The sequence below is a fragment of the Bombus vosnesenskii genome, unplaced genomic scaffold (genome assembly GCF_011952255.1).
Source record: "Bombus vosnesenskii isolate JDL3184/JDL3185 unplaced genomic scaffold, Bvos_JDL3184-5_v1.1 scf7180000013913, whole genome shotgun sequence".
Classification (NCBI taxonomy): Eukaryota; Metazoa; Arthropoda; class Insecta; order Hymenoptera; family Apidae; genus Bombus; species Bombus vosnesenskii.
In genome coordinates, this window is record NW_022883279.1 from 57,945 (window position 1) to 78,828 (window position 20,884).

Sequence of the window (20,884 nt, forward strand, 5' to 3'; positions counted from 1 at the left end):
AATTTTTCGAAGATATAAAGGAAATTATATAAACACATCATTTAATCATATGAATGCTTATTTAAAGATAAGAAACAACATTACTTATGGAATGGCGTTGTAGAAAGCGTATATACGAATTTAATATATGTACATTTAATCTTTACGTTCGGTCGTAGTTGTGTATTTTCTGTCGCATAAGCATTTATTCATGTAGACAAATTTGTCGAACTTCGTTGACATTTTCAATAATTAATAAATAGAGTCCCAAACATAACTTATTTTCAGTTTCGTCTCATTTTAGCTTGCAAAAACACGTCTTAAATTTTTTATGATATGTGGCATGAAATCTGCCAGAAGACTCTGTCAGAAGAAAAATGTTTTAATATATAAATCATAATGTCACACACATATTGTAATTTCAGTTAAATAAACATTTCCTTATTGAATATTATTTTAGTATTACTTACTACAAGGGTAAACTATTTACAATACATTTTTGTTACAGGCTCTATTACGTATTATTGAAATCGTTGAAATAAATTACCCAGAAACTATGGGGAGAGTTTTAATTATGCGAGCGCCTAGATGCTTCCCTATTTTATGGACATTGATAAGTACATTTATAAGTAAGTATTTCTTAATTGTTTCTTAAGATCATTTATTATGATCAACAGTACTGTTATATATTGGACGGAAACATCACTAATTCTAAAACACTTCATACCACAATATCAGCATTTGCATTTCTAATCTCGTATCAAATCGCTGCGTTAACGTTATGTAGAGCATTCCACAAAGTTATCGTTAGCAAAATCCCATCTCTCTCCATCACTATTGTTGAAAATATATGTCGGAGATGAAAGAACACCGGAGCCTCCCCTTTGGAACTTCAGAATAATCCCCTAACATTGTAATCTAGAGTCTACTATAGCTGTAATTAAACAATCGTAGTTATTCAATCCGATTGTAATTGTTCGAGATTAGTGACAGTGAGCTTTGGCTCGAGGCGACAGTCTGTCGCCCAACGTAGCCGCGGTCAATGGGATGGGCGCTTCGTCTAACAAAGGCGTGGAGTGATATTATGACCCTCATTAAAGGAAATACCCATAGAGGTACCTGACAGTAAAACATTCCAACGGTTCCTTCGGACAATGAATACCAGATGTTGAGGCACTTACACAACACAAGTTCAGTTAGCCCGCTATGAAACCTGGGTTTTTTTTTTGGTAATTAAGATTTTTCAAATGGACAGGCAGTCTTTGTCCCAAATTGACCAATTGACAGCGACGTCAATTTCCCTTACTTTCGGAACGAGGGCTATACTCGACGAATTCGATGATCTCGTGTCCTTAGATACACCCCATCATAGTTTTCCTCGGTGACATCATTGGGACGAAAATTCATTCTTTCTTGTGATCTCATCGACGAGAGGGTAGCGCCTTACGACCTGTGAGTATTACACATTTGAGTCAGCTTGTGTGAGCAAGTATATCTATCATCCCGTTGACCGTGGATTCGTTATCGAACCTGAGACCATTGTCACTAGTGTCGCGAGTGTGTGACCACCGTGAGTTTGCGTCAGCTTTGTAACCTCTTTATTTGTGTCAATAAAAGTCACTTCCGTGCTGTATGAAGATGGATAGCTTCAATGAATAATCATTACCTATCCCAAGCCCTCACCGTGATAGCGACTCGAGCACGGACTCGGATCGTGACTCGACATATATGAATATTTATTTTCACATAAAAATGTATTAATTTATTTAAATCTTTTGCGCAGATGAAAATACAAGAAAAAAATTCATATTTTACTGTGGCACCAATTGTCAAGAACAAGGTCCTGGTAGCCTAAGTGACTATATCGATCCTGAATTTATCCCAGATTTCCTCGGAGGATCATCTGAGGTAAGAATAATTATATATAATTTATTAATGTTTAATTTACTATCTTATATTTATGTAAAATGTATTTTTACCGCGAATAAAAAATATCTTCTTTGTAACCGACAATTAACACCATAAAATATTGCATATACCACGTAAATATATGTTTTTATATAATATTATCTTCGTGTTTTCATTATGTAAGATATATGAAAACACATGCAAGAAGTAATACTTCCAACGTCTTTAATTTCTTTAGTTTCAAGTTACTTAGCAATAATGTATTTTAACTACTAGGACAATGTATGCGAGGTTTATGGTATGGTACCTCGAAGATTTTATATTTTCGACGCAACTGCTAATAACGTAAGGATTTTTATATCTTTGTCTTATTTGTTAAAAATCGTAGTGATATTTGGTGCTTTTATGTTTTATTATTGTTTTGTACTTATATGTAGCACCTTCTAATAGTTATTAGTCTAGTGTTATGAGAGATCAAAGATATAAGAAATAGAAGAGCCAAATTTTATTAGACTATAACAGCAATTAATCAAAATATATATGTGTGTTCTTATAATCGGGGCTTGCTTAGGGGCTGTTCGTGAAGTTATATAAAACATCTAGGTATTTAATTATCAAATAGGAGTTATTGTCCAATTGTTCGAGACTAGAAAATTGTTCGTGACTGCAGTCGCGTTACGCACATCTTTTTATGAAATACAGTGTATGTATAATATATACATATGCAAGATGAGATTTTGAAGGAGATACCTAAGAAATACTGACCTCATTTTGTATCGAAATAAAGTTTAATAAAATAAAAAAGGGTAAAAAAATATACAGAATATGATACATGTTATCGATTTCGATGGCCTTGCAATGTTATCAAGGTCAACATTCTAAGTAATTTCTTCCTATATGTATATACAACCGCCACTCGAGTTTCGAAAATCTACACTTAAATTTAGGTTAGGAATCTAAACCCACGATTACACTCGGTTAGAAAAATTTACCAAATGTCCAGCTGGACAAATTGTAAGGTACAAATTAAATAAAAAAAAAACGGTTACACATTCTGACGTAGACAGCCGTCTTCTTCTTTTTAACAAGAAAGAAACGAAGATATGAAGTATATAGTGATGGATCTGAAGTATCTATGCGTGACAACGGATGCTATTTTTTCTGTATGACTGGAAGATGTAAGCACATTACAAAATAAATGAGTTCCGAAACTAATGGAGCTTTACTGGACATTTCTTTCCAAAAGAACGATTGAGTTGCGACCCATGATTCCTTTGAGACTTTTCATCTTCATGACGAATAGAATACGATGCAATAAAAAAAGGTCTGACCTTGAATTTCAAGGTGAAGGTTAATTTTGTGGCTACTTTTTATAGATCTTCGCCGATTCAGATGTGTAGAATAACGCTATAATGTATAAAAAATCATTTTCGAATATTCTATACATATATTTCTTTTAGTTTCAAATTGATTTAGTTACTGATAGAACATTCTTTTCATATGATTACTTATTCTTTTGAAGCATTTTAACAAGTACATATACTTTTATATATATATATATATATATATATATATATATATATATATATATATATACTTACGTATAGCTAACATTATGTTACATTATATCCATCTCCATCAATTTTTTGACTGCCTCATAAGCTTATAATGAATGTCTGTTAGTAGTTATTCAGTCATGATTTTACTTGGGGTAACTGATAAGGGATGACTTGTTATCTTGACTGGTAAACTGATAATTATACTGATAAAATCTGTTAGAGGAGCGTGTGGATGAATGTGTAACAGAAATATATTTCGGTATAAGTGTAAGTACAAATATAAAAATATAAGTACAGTGTAAGACAATCCAGATTCGCACGCTGGCAGCATTGCATTACAACAGAGCCCCGTGGGCCTATGGGTATTTGTATAATTCCGAAACTGACCTGTCTATACCTCGCTGCACCATCTGTACAAGGCATATTCCAAAAAAGGGCTATGAGTCTGAGACCCTTCAAATTGATTTAGTACTAAACAACTCTTAACACTTTGACTGCCACGTTAATCATATATTACCGGCCACGGTTTCTCCTGTGACGCCACGGTGGTCATTGGTGACCGGAGCGCTTGAACTTCTTACGATTGTAAAAATTGAATGAAAATTGACAGTTAGGGTATTTTGAATATAACCGATAAATAGAAGATACTTTGAAATAAAAAGTGCCCCATTGAACAATTAAACATTTTTATTAGAATATTAATAAAAAAAAAAGAAAATGAAAACAAATCTTGCATCTAACAGTGCACTGTATTTGCATCCATATTTTTGAGGGGTAATCTACGAATATTATTATAAACACACCTTAGAAAATAATCGTAAATGCTGCTTTATAATCATATAATTGAAGTTAGAAGTGTGAATATACTTTACTATTATATATAGAACGAGCAAATACCGTTTATTAATATCTTCTACACGTTTCAACAATATACTCTGGACGTTTTGCTTACGACGAAATAACGAATGCGAATGGTTTGTTGAAATAAACGAAGCCTTGTTATAATATGTCGCTATCAACTGTTACCAAGACGTCACGGTAGTCACCCATGACCACCAATAAGATAAACGGTCCATTGGGAAAGAATGTTGTCTTACATCATCAATTTATTATTATTTTGCCATTATATGCTTTGAATAATAAAATTACTCCCGTGGCGTCTTGAGCGAAACATGTGATTTCGGCGTGGCAGTTAGTGTTAACGTCTTCGAAAACCAGGAAAACTAAACAATTTTTACTTCAACAAAATAAATAAATAAATACACCCGTTTTAATTTATAATCATACCCTTGTTTATAAATAAATGTAGGAGTGAACTGCTTAAAAATGAAATTGAATCTCGCCTGCTGAATGTTTGGATTAGTTTCATCGAATCTGATCGTATGAATTCGAAATATCCCAGGTTATTATGGTTTTTCGAGAATGCACGTTGATTAATTCCTATCGGAAAATGTTAATTTGCTGATCAATGGCATCTTTAGTGTCCTAAGCATCCCTACATGAACTTCTGATACGCCTTTTTTAGATGGAATGAGAGCTGTACCTAAATAAACGCGAGGTGTCTAAAATTTCTCGATAACATCGCGTAATTTCTTCCAAGATCGAAACCTTGGCTATAAGTTCTATTGCGTCATTTTTAATTTACGTTTCGGATGGTAGGTTTTCAATTTACATCTGACCATTAGGTATAAAAAGAATTGAAAATTCTAAAGATAATGTTAGAAAACAAACCATTATTGCAATTAATATCTTAATATTTTCTTTCAAAAATAGCCTTTCTTTATGGTCGTATTATAAAAAGCTTGTTGATGAACATCTCGAGCGTTATTTTATATTTTCCTGGAACATACGTACCAGCTATTCCAATTGTCAGGTTCGCTATGAAAAAAATTAATGCTGTACATTTTAATGATATTTAATTTTAGTAATACATTATCTATTATGTTATTGTGTATGGATGAAATTGAGATTTCGTGACTCATCACTTATGAGATTTAATTATGCTGTTAACTTTCTAATTCTTTTCGAATAACACTTTCAATACGTAAATTCTTTTTGGACAGTGACTTCATCACTTTTTAATATTTTATCACGCGCATCTTAATATTTCATAGTAAATATACTGTTTAAAAGTTTTGATACCTACATTATTATTGTGCATACTGCATACATTTCAAGCAATACTGTTTTAAAACTTTTACATTTAAAACATTTTTCTAAATCCAGTAATTTATTGTTTACATATACTTTTTCACTATAAGTTAAAAATTTAATTTTCACTCCTTTTATATGTCGGAGATAAGAGGACACCGGTGCCTTCCCTCTGAAACCTCGGGAAAATCCATAGAAACATTGTAATTAAAACCTACAGTTGTAATTAAACGATTTGCCGTCATTCTACCCAATTCAGTTCGCTGTGGAGTGCCGAAGCGTGCAGACGTGTCTCTAGTGCCCAGCGTAGTTCGAAAACAACACGTGTCGCCCAACCGTCGAAAGAGAACACAGCTAAGTGCCCCTTACCCCCTAGGGAGAAGAAAATCCCACGCACCTAACCCCAACACGAATACTAGCCTCACAGCCTCACGACTAGTTGTTCATTCCGAATTAACTAGCTCGATGATGGCCCAGCAACCGCGACCAGGCTCTCCGGAGCAGACTCGCAGCTACCCCGAGCTACCCCCCCCCCCCGTGGCAGAAGTGTAGCAGAACTCTCCGCACTAACGACGCTAACACTACAAAGAAAAGGAAAATAGAAACAGCAACGCAAATAAACACACACAACAGGTTCGCCGTATTGGAATCCTCAAACGACGCCATGGAAATCGTAGAACCGCCATCAAACCAACACTCACAGAGAATCCCCCCTCCCCCACCAATTTTTGTGGACGACGTCATTGACATACAGACAATGACCAAGTCCCTAGAGAGAGATACCAGCAAGGAGGAATATAACCTTAAGATAAGCAACAACAAGGTGAAAATACTACCGACGAACCCAGAAGCTTACAGAAAACTCACCAAGACACTCAGGACCCTGAACGCCAACTTCCACACCTACCAACTTAAACAGGAAAGGCCTTTCCGGGTGGTCCTACGAAACATACACCACTCAGCAGATATAGACGAACTAAAATACGAACTCTCAAAACTCGGCCACGAAGTCGTCAACGTAAGTAATATAAGGCATAGAGTCTCGAAAGACCCGTTATCCTTATTCTTCCTAGACATTAAACAAAAACCGAACAATAAGGAAATATATAACATCAGTCGCCTAATGAACGCGATAGTAAAGATCGAACCACCGCCCGTGAAAAAAGAAATAGTGCAGTGCAAAAGGTGCCAAAGGTACGGTCATACGCAGAAATACTGCAACCATACTTTCCGCTGCGTTAAATGCGCAGGCTCTCACTCCACTGACCAGTGCGCCGAATCACCGGAAACCCCAGCGAAATGCATCCACTGCCAAGGGGACCATCCTGCCAACTACAAAGACTGCCCAGCATATAAAACACTATACACGAACAGGTACCCTAAGCCCAGAGCAAAAGAGGTATCCAACCAAACACCCAGCCCGCCGAAATTCACGACTACCCCAACCTCCTCAACCAACCAAACGCACAGTCCTACCAAATTCATCTCCACCCCAACCTCCTATGCCCAAGCAGTACAAGGCATCCAAAATAACCCGAACAGCCAAAGGAACCTTCCCCAAAACAGTGACCCCAACCCACCAAACACAGACAACTCCTCAAGGCTTGAAAAGCTAATAGAGAAACAATCGGAGCAAATAAATCACTTGCTATCGCTACTAACACTCATCGTGGAAAAATTAGCACGCCCACGCCCCAAAATAAAACCAAGGCGCATAGCACTCTGGAACGCCAACGGTCTAGCGCAACACAAACTTGAACTAGAACTCTTCTTAAAACACCAGCAAATCGACGTAATGCTCATGTCGGAAACCCACTTCACCGACAAGAGCTACCTGAAAATAAATGGTTACAAATTCTACCATACCCAACACCCCAGCGGAAAGGCCCACGGTGGCACCGGAATAATAATCAAAGCAAGTATTAAGCACTACGAACTCCCATCATTCCAGAAAGACTACCTCCAAGCAACAAACGTAGCAATAGAAGACTGTCATGGCTCAATCACCACCTCAGCAGTATACTGCCCTCCCAGACACTCCATCGCCAAAGAAGACTTTGATAACTTCCTGGACACCCTGGGCAACAGATTCATAGTTGGAGGAGACTATAACGCCAAGCACATCCAATGGGGCAGCAGACTGGTTACAGCAAGAGGCAAAAACCTCTTAAACAGCATAACAAACAACAACCTCAACTACCTCACCACATACGAACCCACATACTGGCCCACTGACACCAACAAAATACCCGACCTTCTCGACTTCTTCATAACTAAAAATATCCCATCAAGACACGTCCAGATCAACTCCTCGGCTGATCTCTCCTCTGATCATTCTCCCGTGATAGCAACAGTCAGTTCAACAATCATCGAGAATACACCTAATGGCTCCATTCACAACCAACACACCAACTGGCAGCTCTTCAGAGAAGTCTTTACACACTCAACCTCAGCCATCACCCCACTAAAAACAAAGGAAGATATCGAAGCAGCCACGGAATACTTAAACACGAGCATAATAAACGCAATCCGCCTCTCCACACCGACAAAGCCATCTAACAGCAAACAAGAATATCCCCATTACATACTAAAAAAAATAGCAGAAAAACGAAGACTAAGAAGAGTATGGCAGACCCATAGAACACCGGAGGACAAACGCAAACTTAACAACGCAACTAGAAAGCTATCCAGAACCCTAAGAAACTATAAAAACGACTGTTTCCATAAATACCTCGCCAGCTTATCCCCCACAGCCGACGCCAACTACTCACTATGGAAGGCCTCCAGGAAACTCACACGCCCCCCACAAATAATCCCACCTATCCGCCGTCCGCAAGGTGGATGGGCGCGAAGCCCCATAGAAAAAGCCGACCTGTTTGCAAAACACTTGTCAAAAGTATTCAAACCCCATTCCCCCCAAACCGCCGCGGACGTTACTGAATACCTGCACACCCCCTTCCAAATGTCCCCTCCTATCGAACCCTTCTCCTCTGCTGAAACTATAGAAACAATCAGTCGCCTAAACCCCAAGAAAGCAGCAGGACACGACCTAATAGGCAATAGAGTAATCAAGGAACTTCCCACAAAAGGGATAGCACTCATCACATCGATTTTTAATGCTATCCTTCGCCTGGAACACTATCCTAAGGCTTGGAAAATCTCATTGATTACCCTCATCCCTAAACCCGGTAAACCGATATACGAAACCTGCTCCTATCGCCCAATCAGTCTTTTACCTACCCTGTCCAAACTATTCGAGAAGATGCTCACGAACCGACTCCTTCCAATCCTAGAGAACTTGAAAACACTCCCAGATCACCAATTCGGCTTCCGAAAACATCATTCTACAGTAGAGCAAATCCACCGCCTAACTCATACGATCAGCCAAACACTCGAAAAGAAAAAATATTGCTCAGCGGTCTTCCTAGACATCCAACAGGCATTCGATAAAGTATGGCATGAAGGGCTACTATACAAACTTAAAAAGATCCTACCCCACCCCTACTACTCCATCCTAAAATCTTACCTAACCAATAGGCAATTCATGGTTAAATACCTAGACGCCACTTCCGCAACATTCCCAATAGAAGCCGGCATACCCCAAGGTAGTGTCCTCGGACCCCTACTGTACTCCATCTACACTGCCGACCTACCTATATCAAACGATATAACAATAGCGACATTTGCAGACGACACAGCGCTATTAGCTACCCACGCAGACCCGGTAATAGCCTCATCCACTCTCCAGCGAAGTCTCGACTCCATGGAAAAGTGGTTTCACAAATGGGGCTTCAAAGTCAACGAAAAGAAATCCTCACATGTAACCTTCACGCTCCGAAAACAAACCTGCCCCCAGGTCACCATCAACAATGCAACAGTTCCTAGCAGGGACACAGTCCGATACCTGGGCATGACCCTGGACAGGAGACTAACGTGGAAGACACACATCTCAGATAAAAGGAAGCAACTAAAGGACAAACTAAAAAAACTCTATTGGCTCACGGGCCGACGCTCCAAACTAAATATACAGAATAAAATTACCCTCTACAAGACCGTAATAAAACCTGTCTGGACCTACGGAATCCAACTATGGGGAACAGCAAGTAACTCCAACATTGAAATACTCCAACGCTTTCAATCGAAAACGCTAAGATCCCTAATTGACGCACCTTGGTATGTAACCAATGAAACAATACACCGCGACCTCAAGATACCCACCGTCAAAGAGGAAATAGCAAAATATAGCGACAGATATAACAAAAGAATCAACAAACACCGAAACCCCCTAATCACTGGACTACTCGATACGACGGACCAGATTCGCAGGCTGAAGAGGCACTACCCGCTAGACCTAAACGTCAGATTCATTTAATTATCCAAATAAAGCATATGCACTTACTTATAACACTTATAAATTATACCTATCTATAATAAGTATTAACTTATTGTAAATAAACAGCCATGTCACTGCGCCACGCCAGAAAAATTACTGAAAATTCTCAATGCGAGAATTGATTGTAATTTCAACAAATAAATAAAAAAAAAAAATTCTACCCAATTGTATTTGTTTGAGACTTGTAACAGTGAGCTTGGGCTCAAGGCGACAATCAGTCGCCGAACGTAGCCGCGGTCAACGGGACGAACTCTCCATCTAGCAAAGGCATTGAGTAATCCTATAGCTCTCCTTAAAAGAAAGATTTGTAGCAGCACATGGCAGTAAACATTCCAACGGTTTCTGTCCCGTAGCACGCCACACGCAGATCCTATTCTCCGGGCAGGATGTTTACCAGATGTCGACGCGTCTCCACAGTACGTGATCGGCTAGCCCGAGGACCGTCATAAACATTAATATCTAGTTACCTAAAATCCTTCAACAGATACACAGTCTTTGTCCCAGTTACGGGAAGACAGGAGAGACCTATTTTTCCACGAACGACGTCTCCCACTAGCAACCCTCCCTCAAGGGCGGCTAGCATCCTTTTCTAACTACCGATATGGAGATTGGCCAATTAGCAGCAACGTCAATTTCCCTTACTTTCCGAACGTAGGATGTCCCCGACGAATCCGATGATCTCGTGTCCTTAGACACACCTGGTCATAGTTTTCCTCTGGGGTATCACCGGGACGGAAAGTCACTCTCTCTTGCGGTCTCATCGACAAAAAAGGATTAACTCCTTACGGTCAGCGAATATTAACACAGAATCCGACTTAGATTTTTTGCGAGTGCGTACGACTACCGTCCCGTTGTCCGCGGATTCGTTATTGAACCTAAGATCATTAGTCATTAGTCATTAGTCTCTCGAGTATCTAATAACCACGGTTACTTGTCCGGTTCTATGGTAATCGTATTTGCACTAGCCAATGTCTTCTCTATTGCATAATATTGTGTAATCCAAACGAAGATTCGCTTCACGCCCCTAACTCTAATTCTAATGTAAACCCGACATATATATATATATATATATATATATATATATATATATATATATGTCGGGTTTACATTAGAATTAGAGTTAGGGGCGTGAAGCGAATCTTCGTTTATATAAATATATATATATATATATATATATATATAGATATTGATACATTATATGCTGGTCCCGCTATATGGTACGATTTTATCATCACTATATTTTACATATGTATAGAATCATTATCAGAATTATTAGAAATTAGGATTTCCAGATTTCTATTCTATAAATTTATTGATAAATGGATTTATTTGCAGTGAGTTAAACTTAATACAGTAATGTGATATAGCTATGACAACTAGATTGATAATTCACAACTCACAACTAACAATTAACAACCCATAACAACTCGCAACTCTCTCAACTCAACTCACGACTCGCAACTAACTCCTCGCAACTAGGCTCTCAATTAACAACTGACGGTTAATCGTCTTTCTCCCTCAAACATCCCTTTGTTGTCTTTTCATAACCCCCTCCACGTACGTGTTCGGTAAACGTCTGCGCTCATGGTCGTACGCCTTCTTTCGAGTAACTATTTGTTTGAAGGAACGAGGATACATTGATGGGCCACTTGGCCCAGTTGAAGTTTCCTGACTCTTTCGACCTGTCGGCACTTGGGCTTTTTCGCAACATTGTACATATTTCGTCGGGCCTTTCTTAGACAATCTCTCCACGATACTACATATGTTTGCAGGAACAATATTTACAGGAACTTCTTTTCGCTCTCCTTTTGTTTGATATTTTCCTTTATAGCAATGAAACGCACATCGATTTATGTATAGAAACAAGGTCTATGAGAAGTCGTCTAAACTTTAAACATATGTATTATGTTTAATAGATCACAAAATAGAAATCTGAACGTTTGATCTTCTCTTATTGAATTTTGGATTATTTTAATTTTAGTAGCAGAGTTTTTATTCAAAATGCAATAAGAAGGTAGGAAAAAATCGTATAACTTTTAAGGGATCATTTTACAAAGAACGCTCCTACCTTCAAATTTATTATAAAACGAATCGCAAAACGGGTTTATTAAATTCTGTAGAGTTATTTGAGTGCATACAATTTTCGGAAAAAAATGATCTCCGCTTTACCGTCCTACTTTCGAGTATAAGAAGGTCTTCAAATTGAATTTAAAGGTGAGAAAGTAGAGATCTCACCTAAAGAAAATGATCCACACAAACTGCGGTACAACTTTTTCCCGCAAGGTTCGGTAGTTCCAAGATCCATCATTTTTTAGCCAAAAATGAATGAGATCCTTTGATTTTGTTGTAAAACATTTTATTGTTTTATTAAATATATGCAAATTTAATTTTCCTAAGTTAATTTGAGTGCAATTAAATCGACATACAAAATGTTAAATATCTTTTTTACTATTTTCATATCTTTTTTTTTTTATTATTCTAGACTATTATACATCTCTAATCATTAATTACGTATACTATCTGTTAAAACCATATATTTAATAATATTCGACACACACGCACAAATGCGCCCACATACATGTGCATTATTGCAAATCTGAAAATTTAACGTACACATTTTTGTGCCGCATTAGCTGTGATTCAGTCCTGTTAATATGCATTATTCACTTTATTATGCTGTTCTTAAGATGTACATTTAACATATATCTTTTTATTAATGTTAGGCCTACATTACTGAAGGAGGAATTGTACCGAAACATCTGTATAAAATGGAATTGGAACCTACATCGTCTCAAGAAGAGCATAATCTATATCATTGCATTAGTTTAAGCCGTGGACAAATTCATCGTGTAATAATCCGTTCTAATGATCCAGGAGCAGTTTTAACATGGGATTTTGATGTGATGCGTCATAATATAATATTCACCGTACTTTACCAAGCTTATAACGATGACAAAGATCTTTCATTGGGTATGTATATGTATATGTATATGAATAAAATTACAGATTAATTACAAATTAGAAAGATTTGATTTTGACCCTTTACAGCAACTGCTTCTCAAGCTATTATTAAAGTACTTATTGTATAATGTATTAGCATCTAAATACTTTCAAACAGTGGTCTAACCGATATTTCTATTGCACAACATCTACTCTTTTCTATTATATTATTTTAGGTAACATGTAATCCATTATCCAAATTATAACAAAAGAGCGCAACTTTGTATTTTATAAAATTATAATTATTTAATTAATGAAGAGAAATCTCTTTCCTGTAACAAACATTGCACATAAACATACGTAGCAGTTATTTATATTTTCAATGACCTCAAAGTTATAAACATTATTGATGTTATGCAGTATGAGATAGAAAAATGTAAAATAGATAGAAATATAACACCTTTTGGTTATCCTTCAATGAAAATTTCACATTTTCAAATACATGAAGTACACATATCATAATTCAGTTACTATTACTATAACTGTACTATTGCTGCATGGTACTAAACTTTATTGAATGATGCAATACATAAAGCACATATGAATTATTATTATATAAAAGCTAAATTTGTATCCTTTTTATTATATCTATACATATACATAGTTGTTATGTCAACATCACAAAATCAGCCGGAAAGGCAAAAGGGAAGAGAGAGAGTGTGTTATTAGAACACATCAGACCCTTTAAATTAGAGTACGAAAAAGAACTTAATCTTAACATTGACGTTAACCTGTCGATTAGCCACGGAGTAACCAGAACATTAAGATATTAATCAAAAATGAATAAAAATTGATAGATGTTCAAAATTGTTTTTTGTGTATTGCATTGGGGATGATTCTAATTTTGAGTTTAAAAAATTGTCATTGTGACGTATAAATAATCGAAAAATAATAAGAAGGGGCAATTGTATCCTTGACATCGAAAAAAAGGTGAAAAACATCTTAAAATGTAGAACGAAAGGAGAAAATTAAGAAAAATTAATAGTAACTTTAATGAAAATTGTTTATTAGGTATGTGTAACAATTGAAATGTTGATTTTAAAAAGGAAAATATACATAGATATACAGGGTGGTTGGTAACTGGTGGTACAAGCAGAAAGGGGGTGATTCTACGCGAAAAAAGAAGTCGAAAATATAGAATAAACATTTTTCGTTTGAGGCTTTGTTTTCGAGAAAATCGACTTTGAATTTTCGCTCGGTACGCGTGCACTTTATCACGTCTCCTTATAACGGATCTCACTGTAGATCGCTGTCTCGATGGAAAAATTAAAAAAAAAATTAAAAAAAAATTTTTATTCTATATCTTCGACTTTTTTCGCGTAGAATCACCCCCTTTCCGCTTGTACCACCATTAACCAACCACCCTGTATATAATTCGAACCAAATAAATTCTCGGTTGGCAACATTATGGTATAATGTAGAATTGTATATGCCAAGAAATGCACGAAAAGAAACAAATTTTTCTTATAATATTTTGCCGTTATTCATACTTCACAATAATGTTGTCAAAAATATTCCAAAAAGAATGCATTGAGGTGGGGTGCAGGCTTTTCACAGTTCAACAAAAAATATATGATTTTGATACAATTCAGGGACAAAAATAATTTCACATTCTATTGCGAAAGTATTAAGAAATACGTATTTCATAAATATATTGTATTCGGAATAATTGTATAAATAATCGATGTAAATTTTTCAGAATCTGTTACAGCTGAAGATGCAGAATTATTAGAGATGAAAGAAATCAAAGGACATTTCATTAAGGTCGAACCGAGCATTGTTTGTCATGATGGTGAAAGCATTCAAGTAAGTAAACAAAGAGTATATTGATGTTTTTAAGAATATAATGTATAGAGTACGTTTATAAATATATTCACACATATATTCTATATTCTCTGATTTGATGGATTCAAGTTGATTGACCTTAAATGACTATAGTCGTTAAATTATCTTAATGCGGGCTATACTTACGTGTGTTAAAAAATATATATTAACAAAAAAAGCAAAGGACTATGACACCTAGAATACTTCAGATTCTCTTAACAACATTTTTTTGTGTCATCAATATGTTCCACAATATTCCGCTGCCACACTTTACGTGTCTCGCCCTGTATATTTCTCGAGCTTTCATGATACTTGGAGCTTTTTAATATTATGATTAAATACGTATATACACTATTTAATATAAATAAAAAGATTTATTTCCACCTTAGTTTACTTTAATCTCTTATATTAGGAGTAAAATTTCCAATGTATATATCACTCTTTAAATACTTCTGCATTCATTTTCTCATTGTTTTATGATTTTTAAAATAAAGGAAAATTAGAGACACGTTTAAATGATCTCAATTGTCGCAATTTTCCCGTCATGTAGTAGTACATTCTTGTGATCCGCTAATATTCGAACAAAACATTACCAACATTCTGTTCTTTGAGAATTTGCATGAGTGAGCAACAATTTCTATATAGAAACAAATAACTTTCATAGATCTTTAGAACAATACAAATTACTTCGCATTATACATACAGTCGATCATAAAAAGATTCGGATATTGTACAATTTTAAATTATAAGCTCTATATTATTATATTTTCAGTAAATGTACAAGAACCAACAAAAGTGTATTTCATTATGTTACACTACACTATATATGGTAGCATAACAGTAGAAAAAAGCTTTTGAGTTATTATTTATTGTTATCTAAATACTAAAAGAAACACTGAAAAAGAGTGATATTTTATATCACAAAATGTTTCGGATTCTAATACATATGAATCTAAATAATAGAATTATACACATAGAACTAAAACTAATAATGATTATTCGCGAAAGTTAATATTTAGTTGATGACATGGTGTACATTTTTTGGCACAGGGGAAATAATTTTTTTTTAAATAGTTACCACTATTTTGTTTAAACTTATTAATTGTCGTATTTTAAAATTTGTATATCGGCTTTTGCGATTCACCCTAAACAAGTTAGTTACAAAACTAATACATATTCGCAATCCAAAGTGCTCAGACTTGAACGAAGCATTGTTTACAAACATTGTATATACAGATACTGGTAACATTTAATGAAGAATTAAAATACAAAATTCCTCAATGTATACTTTTCGTTCGAAACTTTTTGCGGCACAAATTTCGCTCTTCTTTAGTATTACTTTTAATATTTAGACAACAATAAATAATAACTCAAAAGTTTTTTTCTACTGCTGTCTATAACAGTATAGCGTAACATAATGTATTACATTTTGTTGATCTTTATACGTTTAGTATAAATATACAAATTAGAAATTAAAATTGTGCAGTGTCCGAATCTTTCCGTGGCCTATATATGCGATCATCTGTATAATTCTCCGCAAATATACAATTTATACACAGGGTTTTCAGAGGAAGACGGTTTTTTCACAAGCCAAACTAAAATGAAAATAAAGTATAGAAAAATTACATTTGATCTTTAACTTTAAATCCTCGAATTTAACCACATACTTAAAGAAGATGAAGGCTACAAACACAACATACATTATGCACATAATAACGTACACTTCACACACATTTATAATACTCATAAATCAAGAATTTTATACCATCTGTTACCATCTCTATTTTACTTGTATGTAATTATGATAGGAAAAAAATAAAAACCGTGGAAGATGCGGATAAGATTGTGGCAGATGCCTAATGATGGCTCATAAAATCACGTAGCTATCGGGTACTGAAGGTTTAATTGTTGGGCGTGAGAGAGTTTAGGAATATAGCACGACGTTATGTTGCTTTAACCCGTGAAGTGACCAGCAAAATTAAGAAAAGTGATAAAAAAAATTGTATATCTTTTTTCTGTTAATCGTAGTAAGAGGTGATTTTACATAACGACAATTATAATACAATTAAATATGTAATTCATTTTCCATTATCATGCTTTTTGGAATCGTATACAACGCTCTGCTAGTTTCGTTTCTTTTTAATTGGAAAGAATTTCTCCTATGAGATGTCCTACTTCTTTCCATTATCTTTTAAGATTACATAAGAAATATGTACTTTCATGATATTATAAAATATTATATGTCATATAAATATGAGAAAAAGCAGTCAAATTACCAAATTATATCCATACGCGAGCGAGACTCAGCAGCACGAAATAGTCACGAGCTTATCGCTTATTGTTAAACTTAGGATGTTAAAGGACACAAATATTGTCTCTAGAAGAGAGAGCCGCGAGGTAGAGAAAGCGTGGATACCTTTTGGCAAGAAGACTGCAAAAGAATAGCACAACTCTTATTTCAATGTATCGAGATTAAGGAAATGTCTGCTAAGTAATTCAATTATGTGGGGTCATTTGTTTATCATACAATGATTACATGTTTCAACATATTTTAGTAATTATTTTTTTATTTTTTATACTTATAATAATTATTTATTTGAATATAGGGTTCTCATATAATGCAAAATGCTGGTGTGTATATATTGCAATGGCATAATCAAGATGATCCAGGAGAGTTTCTTCCATCTATTAGTGGTCATAAGGCCCAGCTTATGTATTTTTATGAAACATTATCTTCGGTTCATTACAGGTATTTCTTTTTACAAATTAATTTTCATATAATCTGTGTTACACATAAATATACTTGTATAATTTAATTTTTAGAGGATCTATGATGAGCTTGCAATCTGCTATAAGTACAAAATCAGAAGCAACTTCATTTTTGTCTAGATGACGTGTAAAGCATACGTCATAGAGTATTTACCAAGGATTAGGATTATGAAACATTGAAAATAGTGGCTTTATTTGAATAAGTTTATTAATTTACAATATATTACAATATAATATTACAATAACATTATAATATTTAAATTTTTGAATCTTAGTTTATAACAGCACTGTTATCATGTTTTAAATAAGTATATAACTATCTATATTGTAATCGCTTGGTAGAGTGCACGAAATTTTAATTCATAAAATATGTAAAACAATTTAAAGTATAATTAAAAGTTTAAATTCGAAATTAACATAATGGAAATTTATATTCCCTCGTGTTTATTTTACTCCTTTAATTTCCGTTTAAACAACGAAACTTATTTATATGTATATGTATCTATTAATTTTCCTATCGTTTTCTTCTCACTCAACTTTCATGAAATATCTAAACTATTTTCCCTGAATGAAAATCCTACGTCAAAACTGATTTAACATTATTGATAGAAAATTGTTAATTATAAGTTCAATGTTTTAAAATCAATATTCTATTTTCTATGTTCACGTATATTGTTTCAAGAAAGCAGCAGGACACGACCTAATAGGCAATAGAGTAATCAAGGAACTTCCCACAAAAGGGATAGCACTCATCACATCGATTTTTAATGCTATCCTTCGCCTGGAACACTATCCTAAGGCTTGGAAAATCTCATTGATTACCCTCATCCCTAAACCCGGTAAACCGATATACGAAACCTGCTCCTATCGCCCAATCAGTCTTTTACCTACCCTGTCCAAACTATTCGAGAAGATGCTCACGAACCGACTCCTTCCAATCCTAGAGAACTTGAAAACACTCCCAGATCACCAATTCGGCTTCCGAAAACATCATTCTACAGTAGAGCAAATCCACCGCTTAACTCATACGATCAGCCAAACACTCGAAAAGAAAAAATATTGCTCAGCGGTTTTCCTAGACATCCAACAGGCATTCGATAAAGTATGGCATGAAGGGCTACTATACAAACTTAAAAAGATCCTACCCCACCCCTACTACTCCATCCTAAAATCTTACCTAACCAATAGACAATTCATGGTTAAATGCCTAGACGCCACTTCCGCAACATTCCCAATAGAAGCCGGCATACCCCAAGGTAGTGTCCTCGGACCCCTACTGTATTCCATCTACACTGCCGACCTACCTATATCAAACGATATAACAATAGCGACATTTGCAGACGACACAGCGCTATTAGCTACCCACGCAGACCCGGTAATAGCCTCATCCACTCTCCAGCGAAGTCTCGACTCCATGGAAAAGTGGTTTCACAAATGGGGCTTCAAAGTCAACGAAAAGAAATCCTCACATGTAACCTTCACGCTCCGAAAACAAACCTGCCCCCAGGTCACCATCAACAATGCAACAGTTCCTAGCAGGGACACAGTCCGATACCTGGGCATGACCCTGAACAGGAGACTAACGTGGAAGACACACATCTCAGATAAAAGGAAGCAACTAAAGGACAAACTAAAAAGACTCTATTGGCTCACGGACCGACGCTCCAAACTAAATATACAGAATAAAATTACCCTCTACAAGACCGTAATAAAACCTGTCTGGACCTACGGAATCCAACTATGGGGAACAGCAAGTAACTCCAACATTGAAATACTCCAACGCTTTCAATCGAAAACGCTAAGATCCCTAATTGACGCACCTTGGTATGTAACCAATGAAACAATACACCGCGACCTCAAGATACCCACCGTCAAAGAGGAAATAGCAAAATATAGCGACAGATATAACAAAAGAATCAACAAACACCGAAACCCCCTAATCACTGGACTACTCGATACGACGGACCAGATTCGCAGGCTGAAGAGGCACTACCCGCTAGACCTAAACGTTAGATTCATTTAATTATCCAAATTAAGCATATGCACTTACTTATAATACTTATAAATTATACCTATCTATAATAAGTATTAACTTATTGTAAATAAACAGCCATGTCACTGCGCCACGCCAGAAAAATTACTGAAAATTCTTAACGCGAGAATTGATTGTAGTTTCAACTAGTAAATAAAAAAAAAAAAAAACGTATATTGTTTCCTTATTGTCTTCTTTGCATATTTTTTTCGTATTTCTGTTGCAATCTTGCAAACGTGCATCTTTTGAAACTGTATCCTTGCCACCAAATTTTTAACTTTTGTAGAGTATAAATGAATACTTTTCTATTAAAAACATTATTAATATTAAAACGTAGAACATTAAAATAAAACATTCAATATTAGAAGGGGTACAAAGTAGAAAGCATGCGTAGAAATAACATCACTTTTATGGTCAATTAAAATGGACTCCCAAATAGATTAAACAAAAAGAGACTTCCTATTAGCGTCAGATTAAAGATCACCTAAAAGAACATACATAGCCAGCAATAGTCTATACAAGAGACATTTAATATTCCCAAAAATATGAGATTAGGAGAACACCAAAAAATGAGCAGCATCGATAACCCACAAGAAAAAGTAATGGGAGGTAGACCCTCGAAAGCAAAATAATTGTAACAGTATATTTCTTAGAACTGTTAAATTTGCTTTTTTATGTTCCACAAAATTATAAAATTTTTGTTAAAAGTGTGATGACCTGCAAATCTCTTAAAAAAATAACTTAAAATAAGATTTTTATACGTTTATGTTTGCTCTTTTACATAGTGCAACTTTGTCATGACAAGTTCTACTATATAACGATAAATACATAAGGTACATCCCGTTTAAATCACTCATCCTATATATGCTGGTACCCCGCCGGAGGTATCCACCCACATATTATATTATTATACCACTAAGCTATAATATTTTACCAAATGTCCTACTGGACAAATTGTAAAATTTAAATAAATAAATAAATAAAAAAAATCCTATATATGCAATAATCTACTGTTGGAAATTAAAACACAAATTGAGTGGTATATTGTAAATAAAAGCATATATTAAAGCTTTCTGTTTAATTATATTTATATCTTACACTTAATGTTTTAAATACCAAATGATTAATATTACTTTTCATGTGTAATAAAATTATAAGAAAGTAAGGTATACTTATCGCATAAAATAATTGAAAATGAATGTTGTTATTGAAATAAACAAATTTAATTTACTTTGTTCCTTTCTGAATATTTTTAAAACATCTATATAA

General features: G+C 35.1%; 1 protein-coding gene across 4 annotated transcripts in view; it reads left to right on the plus strand.

Moving 5' to 3' along the window:
* The window catches only part of LOC117239284 (protein real-time), a 55,079-nt gene extending 37,080 nt beyond the window's left edge, over positions 1 to 17,999 (plus strand). For 3 of the 4 annotated variants that reach the window (XM_033504760.1, XM_033504761.1, XM_033504763.1), the window contains 7 exons: positions 488 to 608; positions 1,763 to 1,887; positions 2,164 to 2,232; positions 12,714 to 12,960; positions 14,690 to 14,796; positions 17,421 to 17,563; positions 17,638 to 17,999. In XM_033504760.1, the coding sequence (XP_033360651.1) occupies positions 488 to 608; positions 1,763 to 1,887; positions 2,164 to 2,232; positions 12,714 to 12,960; positions 14,690 to 14,796; positions 17,421 to 17,563; positions 17,638 to 17,707 (882 nt within the window). In that variant the 3' untranslated portion in view covers positions 17,708 to 17,999. The remainder of the gene's footprint in view (positions 1 to 487; positions 609 to 1,762; positions 1,888 to 2,163; positions 2,233 to 12,713; positions 12,961 to 14,689; positions 14,797 to 17,420; positions 17,564 to 17,637) is intronic. The other variant, XM_033504762.1, reaches the window with a different exon arrangement.
* Positions 18,000 to 20,884: the final 2,885 nt, after the last annotated feature.